Source organism: Opisthocomus hoazin, chromosome 3 (assembly GCF_030867145.1).
Source record: "Opisthocomus hoazin isolate bOpiHoa1 chromosome 3, bOpiHoa1.hap1, whole genome shotgun sequence".
Lineage (NCBI taxonomy): Eukaryota > Metazoa > Chordata > Aves > Opisthocomiformes > Opisthocomidae > Opisthocomus > Opisthocomus hoazin.
The window spans coordinates 38,031,932-38,045,277 of NC_134416.1; the positions used below are offsets into that span (position 1 = coordinate 38,031,932).

At 43.5% G+C, this 13,346-nt stretch overlaps 1 protein-coding gene across 1 annotated transcript; it reads left to right on the top strand.

Moving 5' to 3' along the window:
• Nucleotides 1-985: 985 nt before the first annotated feature.
• Nucleotides 986-8,287, top strand: RPL7 (ribosomal protein L7). Its single transcript, XM_075416008.1, has 7 exons — nucleotides 986-1,091; nucleotides 1,971-2,073; nucleotides 2,570-2,736; nucleotides 3,388-3,525; nucleotides 3,917-4,026; nucleotides 5,156-5,366; nucleotides 8,225-8,287. The coding sequence occupies exons 1-6, from the start codon at nucleotides 1,078-1,080 to the stop codon at nucleotides 5,362-5,364; spliced, it is 741 nt and encodes a 246-aa protein (XP_075272123.1). The 5' UTR covers nucleotides 986-1,077; the 3' UTR covers nucleotides 5,365-5,366; nucleotides 8,225-8,287.
• Nucleotides 8,288-13,346: the final 5,059 nt, after the last annotated feature.

The window sequence follows — 13,346 nt, forward strand, 5'->3', positions numbered from 1 at the left end:
TATAGGGCGGGACGGGCGGCCAGGCCCCTCCCCCGAGCCGGCCCAGCCCGCCCCGCATTCCCGGGACCCCCCCGCCCCCGCCGCGGCCCCTCCTCGCCCCGCTCCGCCCCCGGCCTCGCCCGATGGGAGCGGGAGCGCGCCCGGCCGGTGCTCGGCGCCGCTCGGGGGCGGGCAGAACCCCGCCTCCCGCTGGGGAAGGGGGAGGGCGCCAACTACACGTCCCAGGGTGCACCGCGCCCCCCGCCCCGCCGCCATCTTGAGGCTGCGGCCCCGGCAGCACTCGGGTTTCCCCGCTGAGCTCCAGGGGAGAACCCGGCTGTTCTCCGGTTAGGACTGTTGGTACCCGGCCGGCCGCCACCCGAGGCGGCGCCGCGGGAGCACCGCCGCGCTCAGGGCGCTTTTCTCCCGTGGGGGGAGGAAGGCCGCTTTCCGCGGGTGGGCCCCGCCGTCCCGCTTTAAAATTCTGGGGAGGAAGCGCAGACGGCCCCTTCCTTCGGCAGATACCGCGGGTGTTTTATTGCGCGATGCTGGTTTTAATTGCCCCCTTTTGTAGTAGCTTTAATAAAATTGACACAGGCGCCTGCACTAGCACGCAGTAATGCTGCTTCACAAAAGCGAACGACGACGCGGCCGCCCCCAGCAGCACCCATCCGAACCGAAACGCCGTCCGTGGGCGCTACCCCGCGCCGGGAGCCGCGCTCCTCACGCCGGGCTCCATCCATTGGCAGCCCGGGCTCTCCCGCTGGAAGCGCTTCGGCGCCGCGGATAGGCGGCAGCGTCCGTGCGGGACACGGGCCGTTAGGCCCGCGGCAGGGGAAGCCCCCGGTTCGAGACCCCGCCCCGGCCCGCCGCAGAGCGTGCTGCCAGCCTCCCGCGGGGCAGGCCGGGTTTGACAGCCCGTCCCGACCGCTCTTACCTCAGGCACTCGCCGGCCACCCCGCCTCCCGCGCCGCCGTCAGGCACCGCCGAGGAAGCCCAAACCCGGGGTCCTGCCGGCGCCCAGGGCCCTGCCCGCGCGGGCAGGAGGGTTAGGTCGGCCCTGCGCATGCGCTCGCCCTCTCTCTTCCGGCGCTGATCATGGCGGAGAAGGAGTAAGTGGCCGGCGCGGCCCGGTATAATCCTCCGCCATCGGCAGCTGTGGCGGTGCCTGCTGCTTGCCCCCACCACCGGGACGCTGCCTGCCGTCCCCCGGCCGCCACGCCTCCGCCGGCGACGCGGGAGGGGGCACAGGTGGCCTGGCCTGGGAGCAGCGGGAGGGTAGGGCCTGGCGGGGCGGCGGCCACCACCGGCCCTGTGCCTTCCGCAGGCGGCGGTCGCTGCCCCGCTGGCTGTCGGCGAGGTGGGGAGGGAGAGCCGGTCCCCGAGGCGGCAGGGTTTCCCCGGGCGGGCGGCACGGCGCTGGGGGGCTCGGGGTGGGGGGGCAGCCCGGAGTGTTCCGGGCAGGAGCTCGCCCGGGGGTTATGGCTGGGTCAGCACCGGTCCTGTGAGTGTTGTCAGTGTCGGAGCGTAAAGTCTGAGTAAACTTAAGCTGCTGTGAACGTGAAATAAAGTTCAGACTACCGCCATAGTGGTTTTTCTCTGAAAATACACGTCGAGGTGTTTACTGATCTGATGGAGATGCGTTTGAAACAGACTTTCTTTTATAACAAGTCACATTGTAGCAAAGTAGGGCAGAAACTTCTCGTCGCTCAAGTGGTCTCGGTCCGTACGGTTGCGTGTGTAGTTTGTGTGCAGCCCAACAGCTGGTCTGTCAGGTTTCTGCGTCCGGCACAGAACTTGGTCTGCTCAGGCTGCGTTGAGGCCCGGTGACGCTGGGAGCATAGACGATGCCTCGGTGAGCTGGCTCGAAGCAGTGGGCCCTGCGTACGCGTTGTGTTAAGAGTTTGTGTTGATGTTTGTCATGTGCCATTTTAGAGCCCAGTTTCTTCCTTTCAGCTAACAGAGGAGTTGTTTTTTCTCTTTTGATTTAGAGCAAAGAAGGTGCCATCTGTACCGGAAAGCCTGCTGAAAAAGCGGCAGGCTTATGCAGCTGTAAAAGCCAAACGTCAGAAGAAGATTTTGGCTATAAAAAAGGTGAATTTTTTTTTTACTCCTTTGCTTGAATTTTTCATTTGTTGCAATATCAGCTACTACTGGTGATGCAACACAGTACAGAAACTTACAGTATTTAGGTCTAGCACGTTAATATTTTCTTAATGCTTTGGTGTTAAATACTAACGTATTTTAAAAAAAAATCAATAACAAATAGGTTCTGAGCAGAGTAAGGGCAACTGTACGGTCATCTGTAAGATTAAAGTTAGTCCTCTACAAGGCAAGAGGTTATAGCCTTTGCAAGGGTAAGCGTGGTGTGTGATGACGTTGTTCAAGGTAAAGCAGCGCTGCTGTGTAACAGTCTTCCAGATTCTCTAGAATATCACTGAGAGTGAATCTGAACTCTGTCATATGGGCAGATGTTACTTGAATCTCTGTTATTTGTGGGTAATTCTAGAATATGCTACGTTACATGAGGGTGATTTTCATGTCTTTAAAAGGCATTATATAATCTTAAGTTATTTTCAATTGCTTTCAGTACCGTAAGGCACAAAGAAAACTCATCTATACGAGAGCCCAAGCTTACCACAAGGAGTACAGGCACATGTACAGGCAGGAGATCCGTATGGCCAGGATGGCCCGGAAGGCTGGCAATTACTATGTTCCAGCAGAACCAAAACTGGCATTTGTGATCAGGATAAGAGGGTAAGATTGAATACAGGTGTAAACAATTTTATCTTCAAAAGCACTGAAATTGACTTATCTGTCTGAGGGCTTAAATATGTAAATAAAATCGAGGCTTCCACTGGTGGCTTGGAAAGTTGTATGTTGGCAGTATGTTGTATGTGCACCAAAGGCTCATTTAATTAAGTCCAAAATCGTTGTGCTGGCTGTGTCTACTGTTTTTAGGAATCCCTGATTTGTAAGAAAGCACAAGGCTACAAATACATGTAGACATTGTTCTGTTTCATCTTAATCTCGATAAAATTACGTGCCAGTATTCCCTAACATGCTGCTAAGCTTTGCTTGAAGTGTTTGTTTAATTCTCCTGTGGTAAAGTTTTACAGAAAACTAACAAAAGGTGTGATTGGAAGAATTACGTTCAGGAGAGTGCAAGGATAGTTCAAAATTGTTGCAGTATAATGCTTATTTCAGTTGTTCATATGGAAATAGATGTTTTGACTTAATACTGAAATATATAGAGGTAGCAAATTATTTACTAAGTTTGCTTTGTGTAATTGTTAAAATAGTGATGTGTTTCGTATGGGAACAATATTATTGTGGATTTTTTTTCACCTGATACTTAGTGTTTTGTGGGACAGAGATAATTTAGGCTTTTTTACCTTTGTTCTCTAGTACCAATGGTGTCAGCCCTAAGGTCCGCAAGGTGCTGCAGCTTCTTCGCCTGCGTCAGATTTTTAATGGCACGTTTGTAAAACTCAACAAAGCTTCTATCAACATGTTGCGGATTGTTGAACCCTATATTGCATGGGGGTGAGTGAAATGGCCACTTTATAAAGTCAGGGTGCAAATGCTGAGTGCCTTTTGCATTTTGCTACACTAGACTTGCATGTTTCCCTTATGTTCAAAATCTTTTTACATCTTCTGTGTGCTTCCCTTGCTTTGAATTGAAAACATGATTAAGGCAGTGATTTAAAAGGTAATGCGTGCTACATGTGGTTACACTTTCCATATTCGTGTTCTTGGGAACTTGGTGTGAGTAAGATTTACTTCTCATGTTGCTTTTGTATTTACATTTCGCACTTGCTGAAATAACCTTAAATTGTTTTTTATGGAAGTTTCATTCGGGGCTGCTAACTTGGAATGCGGCTTGCGAAGACTTAGTTTTTTGTTTTGTTTCGTTTTTTTCACTCTACTGTTTCAGTTACCCCAATCTGAAGTCTGTGCATGAATTGATCTACAAACGTGGCTATGGCAAGATTCACAAGCAGCGCATTGCGCTTACCGACAATTCCCTGATCCAGAAACGCCTTGGTAAATACCGCTTCACTTAACAAAACAAGCAAGCAACTTGTTGCATTTGGATGATTAGTGCTTAGCTGGACAACTGTCCTTATTTGTCCTTGAAGAGTAGTAGCGATTGGTTAATGGTCTCTACTTCTGTCTTAATAGCTTAATAAAAAGCAAGTTGGGAGTAACTTTTGTTACAAAGTATTGAAAACCAGTGTAAAGAATCCAATTTCAGCATTTTAAATGTAAACTGCTTGACCTTTAATAGGCTGGTAGATCTTCCAGTAATGAAAAGGTGCTGCAGCAGGAAAGAAGCTTATCATACATACCTCCAAAGTTTGAAGTTTAATATTAGACATTGCTTGTGTCTTAGACCTTCATGGTCTGGTAAACAGACTTGCTAAAATTTGCGTCAGAAGAACTGGCTAGTAAAAGCTATTAGTGTATTTAGTAAAAACAAAGCATGGTGCTAAGTTATCAGGAAAGAGACTGCTTTAGGAGGCTCCTCCTTGCAGTCATGCAAGAAATGAAAGCAGACACCCATGTCTGTCCCATTTTTGGCACTAGATTTGTGCATCACTTCAAATTTGACTGTCGTGTTTGTTTCTTTTCCAGTGCAGTAGATAATCAGATTCTAAAACTTAAAGTATTATACAATAATCACTCTCCTTTTTAGCATTGTATTTTACAAGCAGTTAACCGGTAGCATGTCACTGAAGACTCTGGAAAGGCGTTAAGAAAACACAGTTGTATTATTCAACACCATGAGTAGTTCAGTGAATTACCCTGAGCTATGCGTAACTAGGGTTTAAGTGTATTTCATCTAGCTTTTCTTTAAAGAACACAGTCTATTTTCCTGAGCTGCACTAAGTGGGGTTTGTTTTTTGTTGTTCCTCATTGCTAGTAGAAATATTCAGCAGTTGAAGCTGATGCCTCTTGCCAAATGTAACCACTAAATAATGTTGAGTTGACTGCAGCTAATCCATTTTAATTTGAAAAGTTGGTTATTGGGTGTTATGACAGAGTGAGTGCTTTCTGGCTTCTTTAAGTTGATCTAAATAAGTGGGTATGACAGTAATAATTTTATAATTTTTAGCTTGTCATTGACCAGTAGCGCTGTAGCCCTTCTGAAAACAACATTGCTGAATTTTAGGAAAGCTTGGCATCATCTGCATGGAAGATGTGATCCATGAAATTTACACTGTTGGCAAGAACTTCAAAGTTGTGAACAACTTCCTTTGGCCCTTCAAGTTATCCTCTCCTCGGGGTGGAATGAAGAAGAAAACGATCCACTTCGTGGAAGGTGGGGATGCTGGTAACAGAGAAGATCAGATCAACAGACTCATAAGGAGAATGAACTAATGGTGAGATAATACCAACACTGTCCACTGTTCTGTCTCTGCTCTGTAGGCTGTTGCCGTTATTAGTTGAACCTTCAGGTTTGATATATATTCACTCATGCTTGGGTGGTACCTACAGTATAAAGCTACTTGGGCAATACAGCATTCTGATTTTATTTTCAAAGTTCTACTAAAGCTTTAACATTTGTGAAGAAATGAAATCTTCACTATAGCTGATACGTTTAGGAAGAAGAAACATTACCGGTAGCTTATTTTTAAAAAAAAAATTTAGTTGGGTTTTATGATGGGAAGCCTGGAGAACTTCGCTAAAATTTTCAGCCCTCATTAATGAATTGTTAATAGGGTCAGAGTCTTTTGATTGCAAGTACGGTGTTTTTTGAGATTGTCTGATTTCTGCTATAAAAGCCTGTTTAGCACTGTGGTCTAGACCATTTTAGTGGTCTAAATGTGCAGCTTGTTCAGCCTTCAAAATGATTCAGTTTAAGCCTTCGTGCTAACGTGAACAACGTGGTAATTTTGAAAGACTTAATTTGCCTATTTGAGTAGTCTGTCCTTTAGAAATGGGAAGGATTATTAACACTTAAAGCAGTTTGACAGTAATAGCTGAGTCCTGAAGTTAGTATCTAGCTAAAACAATCTGTCTTACCATCTATTGTTGTCACTCTGCTGTTCCTGCTTTGATGAGAAGTCTGCTGTTCAAAGCCAAAACACTTTTTTCAGCATTCTCATACTTCCTGTTTCTTTTTCCACCTTTTTTACACACTTAACTAGCTTTGGTGTTGCCCATATCTTGTTTTCAGTCAAGGATAAATGCCTTATTGGCATGACACATATGCTGGAATTTAAGAAAACTTTGTTGTCTTAGGATGGTTGGAAAGAATAACAGGCAAAGACCCAGTTTTCCTCAAATTCATTCCTCCAAAGGCAAGAAGGTTTTTTGTTGGTTGGTTTGTATTTGGTTTAGAAATCAGATGTCCAGTTTAGCTAGGAATTCCTAACTTCCAGAGAGTTGGTTAATAAAAGTAGTGGATAGTGGTGTGACTTTACAGCTTAAACAAGTGCAGCTTCTGTTTGGATGAGTTCTCAGAAATCAAATTATCTGAAGGGAGAGAAGTCTTTTTTCTTTTTTTTTTTCTGAAGCCTTTTAAAAATATTTTTATAGCTGACGAGGCATAGCAAGTTGAGCTCATCGAGGTCTGCTCGCTGTCCAAGGAGCTAAAGGAGACCTGTGAAATAATCTTTCCATTTGACTGATTGCTTTTTTGTAAGCTCTTCCTCAGTTTCCCCTCCCCCAAGCTTCTTGCATGTTGTTTTGTTGTCTCCATCTGTGAAGCAGCAGAGTTTTAAAGCACTGGTTACATGGCACGTGGAAACTTGTGGTTTAGGGAAATAGTTGCTTACTGGGGACGGTGTTTTTGTAAAGCTTTTTAGTTCAACTGTGGGAAGAAATGGGTAACTTAGAGAAGTAGAATTGCTGCAATGTTTGGTGCATGTTTGATTACTCATACTAGCATTCTTGTAGAAATTTTACTGCTGGTGGCACAAATGTAAACAAGTTCAGCACTGGCAGATGTTTCCCTTAAGTTACTGCAGGAGGCTTACCAAGATTGGGCAAAACTACTTTGAGTGCATGCTTCTGTCTGGTTTCTGAGCATAAGATGGAAACTGCTGTTTTTAATTGAAATCCTGCAGCTTTTCTGTCAGTGCAGATCCTTTCTCCTCCATATTCACTGACATCAGAAGTATCCTGGTGGTCTTGAGTTTTCAGGAGATTTCCTACAGGAGGGAAACTTCTAGTTCACTATTGCAGTGGCTATAAATGGCTATGAGGAGTAGTACATTGGCAGAGAAATTAGGGATATTCGGCTGGTTGCTCATGTTTTTCATTGGACTTCTAGCTCAGCATCCCACGTAAGTAGCAGACAGCAGGGCTTTACTCCATCTTTCAATTTCGGAAGTGACCTTGGAGTTTCTTATTTTATGTTTACAAGCAGTTAGTTGTTCTGTTTGGGACTGCAAACAAACAGACCTATGGTGTGAAGCTAAGATAACTGATCTTGTTTCTTACACTTGCTATTCCTGCTGTTTTCCTACTGTTATGGATAGAGTGCATGTTTAAAATACAAGTAACTTACATGTAGAAAATACAAGAATATTGTAGTTTCTACTGCAGTAATGGGTGACTAGAGCAGTAGATTCAGATGAGATACTGGCAGTACTCTGAAGTACTGTCATTCTGAAGGGCCATGTATCTGAAGATGAGTATTCCTCTTCCTTACAGGTAGATGGTTTCCTGCTGTTTGTCTTAATTTGTTATTACTTCACTGGTACTCTCAAATTTTAAAAAAGTTAAGACTTCCAGTACTGATTCCTTCTTATAGGTTAGGGAAAAAGGGCATAGTACTTGATACTGATTTTTGACAGTTCGGTATTGACAAAATAGTGAATTTCATTAGCTCTCAAGCAAACTTGACAGGAACTGGTCTCAAGTCTGCTTTTTGCTTTCATTTTTGTATATAAACAGTCCCTGAAATGTGCTGAAAATAGAGTCACTGCAGCAAAAGTTAGAATGCGCACAATGCCTCAGTATCTCTTCAAATATCAGATTCCTTCCTGCTATGCTTTTAGGCAAATAGGAAAATAGATACCAGTAGTTCAAGGTAGAAATGTTTATCCTGTTAGAGTGGAGAGGTGTTAATACAGAAGTTAGTTATGGTGTGCAAGACTATTACCAGTGAAATAAAATTAGTATTTTCAGACAAAATTACAAACTGTAGAAATGTATTAATTCTTCGTGTGGCCAAAGTAGTTTCAGCTCTATGCATGTCTAGTAATGCTTACTTTTTTTTTTCCCCTTTCAGATTTGGATGCCCAGCTGCAATCTTTCAAACTCTGGTCTGTTAATAAAACCATCTTGCACAAAACAGTGTGTCATCTCAATTGGTCTCTATTTGTGATCCTCTTATCTGGTGGTGGTGGTTGCTAAGTTAACTCTGGAGTAACCTGTTACAGAGAGCTGTGTATAGTTTGAACTGGCAGTGTATAGATAGTACTATTTCATCTTCATTTGCAGGAAGAAAATTTGGAAGAATTCATGCAGGTAACAGATTAGTTTTTGAGTGGCAGCAATTACTTATTTTTGTTGTGATTAAAAGTACAGTAAATGACAAACTGAGCTGTATGCTGTTGAGTGGACATGATTCCTACTTTGTTGTAGTGCACCAGAAAGGTGTGTGAGAAGATTTTTTGTGCGTGTAAAGAAGAGGCAAGGGTAAATCAGTTCTTGTTAGGATCCTGATTTTCAGATGATAATAATTACTTCCAGCTCTGAACATCGTCAGGTGTTTTTTACCGAAGGAAACATCAAATACTTCACAAAATAGCAAATTATATTTCATGTTCTAGATAATTATTCAGCTTTACGTAATTTGTTTGCAATGTTTTATTTCAGATACTATAGAAGTGGGGACTGCAGGGTTCATGAGGATATGAACAGTTGTTGGTAATGCGTAGGTCTGGTAGAGTACGGGTTGAAACCCAGGGACTGGAGAAACGCGTAGCTCAGCTTGCATCGGACTGACTTGTGGTCTCTGGAGCAATTCACAGAGGGAGCCTTAGCCTGCCGAGGCGCTTTCTACGACGGATCAACAGATAGCGTCTGCTCTGACCAAAATGCTTTTCTCAGCTACAGGCAAGCTGTGTTTACATGCATCACCGATGAAGGATGTCCATTTAAAACTCATTGACATTGGGTTACTTTCAGTTTGTGCAAAAGCTTATTTCTGCACTTCAAAACTTCTTAGCAACAATCCTAGTTTATTAAAGCTTGTCAAAAGCTAGTTTAGTTTTTAAATAACTCAGGAAATTATGTAGTGGCTTAGCTGAAAATAGTTGCGTGCTTTCATTTGTTAAATGTTTTAGGACGTTGGCTACAGAGCTGAGTGTCAGGTGGGGTCGTGTTTCTGGATACTTGAACAACCAAGTTTTAAAACTTAGTGACAATTCCCCTATTGTGACTTGAGCTCCAAAATCTGGTAACACAGCTTCTTGTGTCCAAGTATGGAAGTACCAACACCTTTGTGCATTTAAACTGGTAACTGCACTGAATCAGAAGAACTTGGGCATCATTACAGCTGTGCGGTGCAAGCAACAAGACTACTGATACGTGCTTGAAAAGGGTTTAATGAGTGAACAAGGTGAAAAACATAAAAGTACTTCATTGGTTAGGCATCTTTGTAAAATGAGAAGCAGTGCGTTTTACAAGGAAAAAACATTTTCATAAAGTTGGGATGAAGGGGAAAAAAATATTATGGTGAAAATTACAATAATCACTTTACACCATTAATGGGAAACCTCAGTTCTTGTCTTGACCCTGTAAGAGAACAGTCTGACTCCTTTCAGCCTAAATCTGCACCAGTGGGCAATGAAATTTGGGTACGGGGGGAGGATGTACCTGAGAAAAGTTGTTGTTGACTTCGGTATCCTTGTTTCAGTTGGTAGAGTTCTTGCATTACTTTGCTACAAGGCTTTCAGTTATTTTCCTTTGACTCATACACACATTGTAGTATATTCTTAATAGAAATGCATTTCCTGGATAGAATGAAGCCATACAAATGGATAGCAAACTTTGAATGATAGGTATAGAGAACAAAAGATGAACTCATGAAGTTAATGAGTGCTGTAGGACCTTGTTTGTCTGATGAGAAAGCCCTGTGGGTCCCAAGTTTTTGTTTTAAGGAATACATGCACTGAAGCGTTGGCGGGGGGAAAGATAATTTGGTTTTCATGGTACTCGAGCAACTAATTTTTCTTACCTGCCTCTGCAATGCACTTTCAGAGAACAGCTGCGAAATGTTAAAACATAGTGTGGGAACTAATATTAAAGTGTATCTGTGTTTAAGCCGGTAATCCTGCGTAGGTGGTCACATTTTATACTAGCCCAGCTTTCGCGTTTTTTAGTATTGCACTTCAGGCATGTCCTGTAGTAGGCAATTACAGAAACAGCTCATGATCCGATAGTTCAGGTCAAAATTCGCCCTGGAAATGAGGCACAGTGCACTTAGTGCAGGAATAGTACATTTTGGAGCATTTATGAGGTAATTTGAGTTAAAAATGTAGCTGATGAAGACAATCACTTGGTCTCTAAACAATAAATAATGCAGATCCTTTGTCAACATTCTGTGATAAAGTTCACGTTTTTGCAAACATGCAGTTGTGTTCTCACTGTCCGTAACTGCCAGCTGCTGACACATTCTGGAGTAAAATTCTATTAACTCTTCTCCTCTTTCAGAATGACCAACATCTTCCTTTTTTTCCTCAGAACTGAAGCCAGAATCTTTACCTAATAGCTATTGGAGCAGCAACAGGAGACTGAAATGCTAACAACTCACAAATTTTTCAGGCATGCTAAGGTTTATAGGCTTTACGGTTAATTGGTGTTCTTTCTTTGCCGGTGTCCAGCTAACACAGCCTGTTTTGCTACCACCGAGTGTACATCTGGAAATGGAGTGGGAGCCCATCCCAAGAATCGGGGTTTTGGGAGAAAGTTAGGAGACGTGATGGATCGTCGGCTGAACATAAGCTCCCACTTGGCCAAATGCAGTTCTTGGATGCGTTAGAAAGGGAATATCAAATGGTATGGGGGAGGTAACGCCACTTTTGTTCCAGTAGTGCTTACGCTGGTGCCAAATGCAGTATCCAGTTCTTGTGCCAAAAGTCAAGCACGTGCCTTGTAATGCTTGGAGAGCTTACTTTGAAGGCAGACGTGGTTACAAAATTAGTATCTACCTATAATTACCTCCATGGAGAAAAATAGTTTGATAACAGAGAATTCTTTGATCTAACAAAGCTGTAGTAGGATGAAATGTCTTGAAGGCAGATAAATTTTGGCTTTAAGCAAGCAATTTTAATGGAACATAATTGGACACTGGAACACTTAACTGGTGCTGTGCCAGATTTTGTCAGTGGTCATTTCTAAATTGAGGTTTGGGGTTTTTTCTTCCTTTAAAGAAAGCATATGCTGCACTTTTAAGAGACTCATTGGGGGCAGTCCCGGAGCTTCTCTTGCTCACTATGTGCAAGCTGCGGTGGGAATTTCTGTGTCTTCAGGGATCTTTAATGTGATTGTGCCAGTTCTCTTTTGTGAAGTTCCCGTTCTTGGCATACTGGTATTTTCTAAAAGCTTTCGTACCGTACCAGACTACTCCAGGCGTCTAGGATCCCCAAAATACTTTTGCCCTGCCCAAACATAGGTTTAGATGTAAGCAGGCTCTTACATGGTGCAGTTTTTCTCGACTGAAAAGTGAAAAACCAAGTACTGAGCGCATGGATTGCAGGTGCTAAGAAAGAACAAGGATGTTCAGAAACAGTTTTCTACACAAAGTTTTCATCAGTTTTCAGTCTGTCTGTAGGTGATCACACCAGTCATTTCCAGTCTGATCCATGAAAACTAGAAGTACTTGTGACCTTGGTCATATTGCAAATAAAAGCCAATTTTCAAAGTTCAGAGCTGTAAGCGATTTTCCCTGAATTATTTTTCTAAAGACAAAAAACCCCACAGAAGCAGTTTTTTATCAGCTAAGGATTTCTTAATATGAACTACTCATTACACCAAATATCTTTCATTATGACACAAGCAGGTACTTGGTTGGAGGAAAACAATGAGCAGCAAGGGAGTGTACAGTCGTAGGGCCGCGGGGTGTATGTGGGGAAGAAGCCACGCGCAGGGCAAGATTTAGGGTAGAGGAGGAGAGGGAGCAGCGGGAGGTGGGAGCAGCAGTATTGCTCTTCGCTCGCTGAGCACTGTTCTGGCAGCGCAGAGGGGCTGTAAATCCAGTTTAACTGGCCAGCATGGCACATGCTTCGCATGCTTCCCACCCCGAGTTGCTCTGGCAGCCGGAGGCATTCTGCACAACCAGACCAGCCCTCGGGCTCTGCCCGGAGCACCGGCCGTCTGGTGGGGAGCGTCTGCCGCCGGGCCCCGCAGCGGTGTCCTGGAGCTCTACCCGTGGCGCGTTTTCACTCTGACTGCGCTTCGTTAGGAGCTGGGCAAGGGTTACCTCGTTCGGCCGTATCTGGTGGCATCTGTTACCCACAATATGACGGTCTTTTTTTATTGCACGATAAAATCCCATTGAAGTTTTCAAGTCCTGATTGCTCTGAATATCTGATGTATGGAATACCACAGTAGTACCTAATAATTTCAACGCAATGCATGTTTAAATTTTTGATACTAATACTGTATATCACACAACAAGGCCTCCAAAACAGAAAGAAATAAGATACAGTGAGCCAAGACAAGCGGGAAAATGGGATTCAAGGAAGGCTCTAAGCATCTCTAGTTTTAGTTTGAAAAACAGATAGACTTCCCCCCCCCGCTTCTTTTGCCAGGTGTTATTTAACTGAACTGTAAGATAAGGAGTTTAACCAGTAGAATGTAATACTGGCACTTCCTTGTACCAATTCTAATTTTATAATATTAAGTGCTTTTTTTTAACCAGAAATTATTTTTTATTATTATTTTTGCTATTCCCTACTACTACTGAAATACATTTTTGTGAAAGGTGAAAGAAAAATTATGTGAGGCTTTTCTTTATACAAATGGTCTACTAATATACACACACCCCCTTTGTGGGAGAAGCCATCAGGATTGAAAGCAGCATAAACAGTGGGTGACAGTTCAATTGGCTTTAGTTAGGCAGAGGAAATGTTAATTATGTGTTAAGAAGAAAGTGAACTAATTCTGTAGTAGTGTCAAGCTCTATACCAATCTTTACTCTAGAAGACTAAAGGAGGCAGGATGCAAGTGTTGCATTTGTTTATAACCCAAAGTGTTGAAGGTGAGGGGGGTTTAGCTCTGGCTTGAGTGCAGCGTTAACTGGTAGATGACGGTTGATGATCTTAGAGGTCTTTTCCAACCTTCATGATTCTATGATTGTATGATGTTGCTTTTATAATTGTTCTGGTTTAGTTTTAATGATTGCT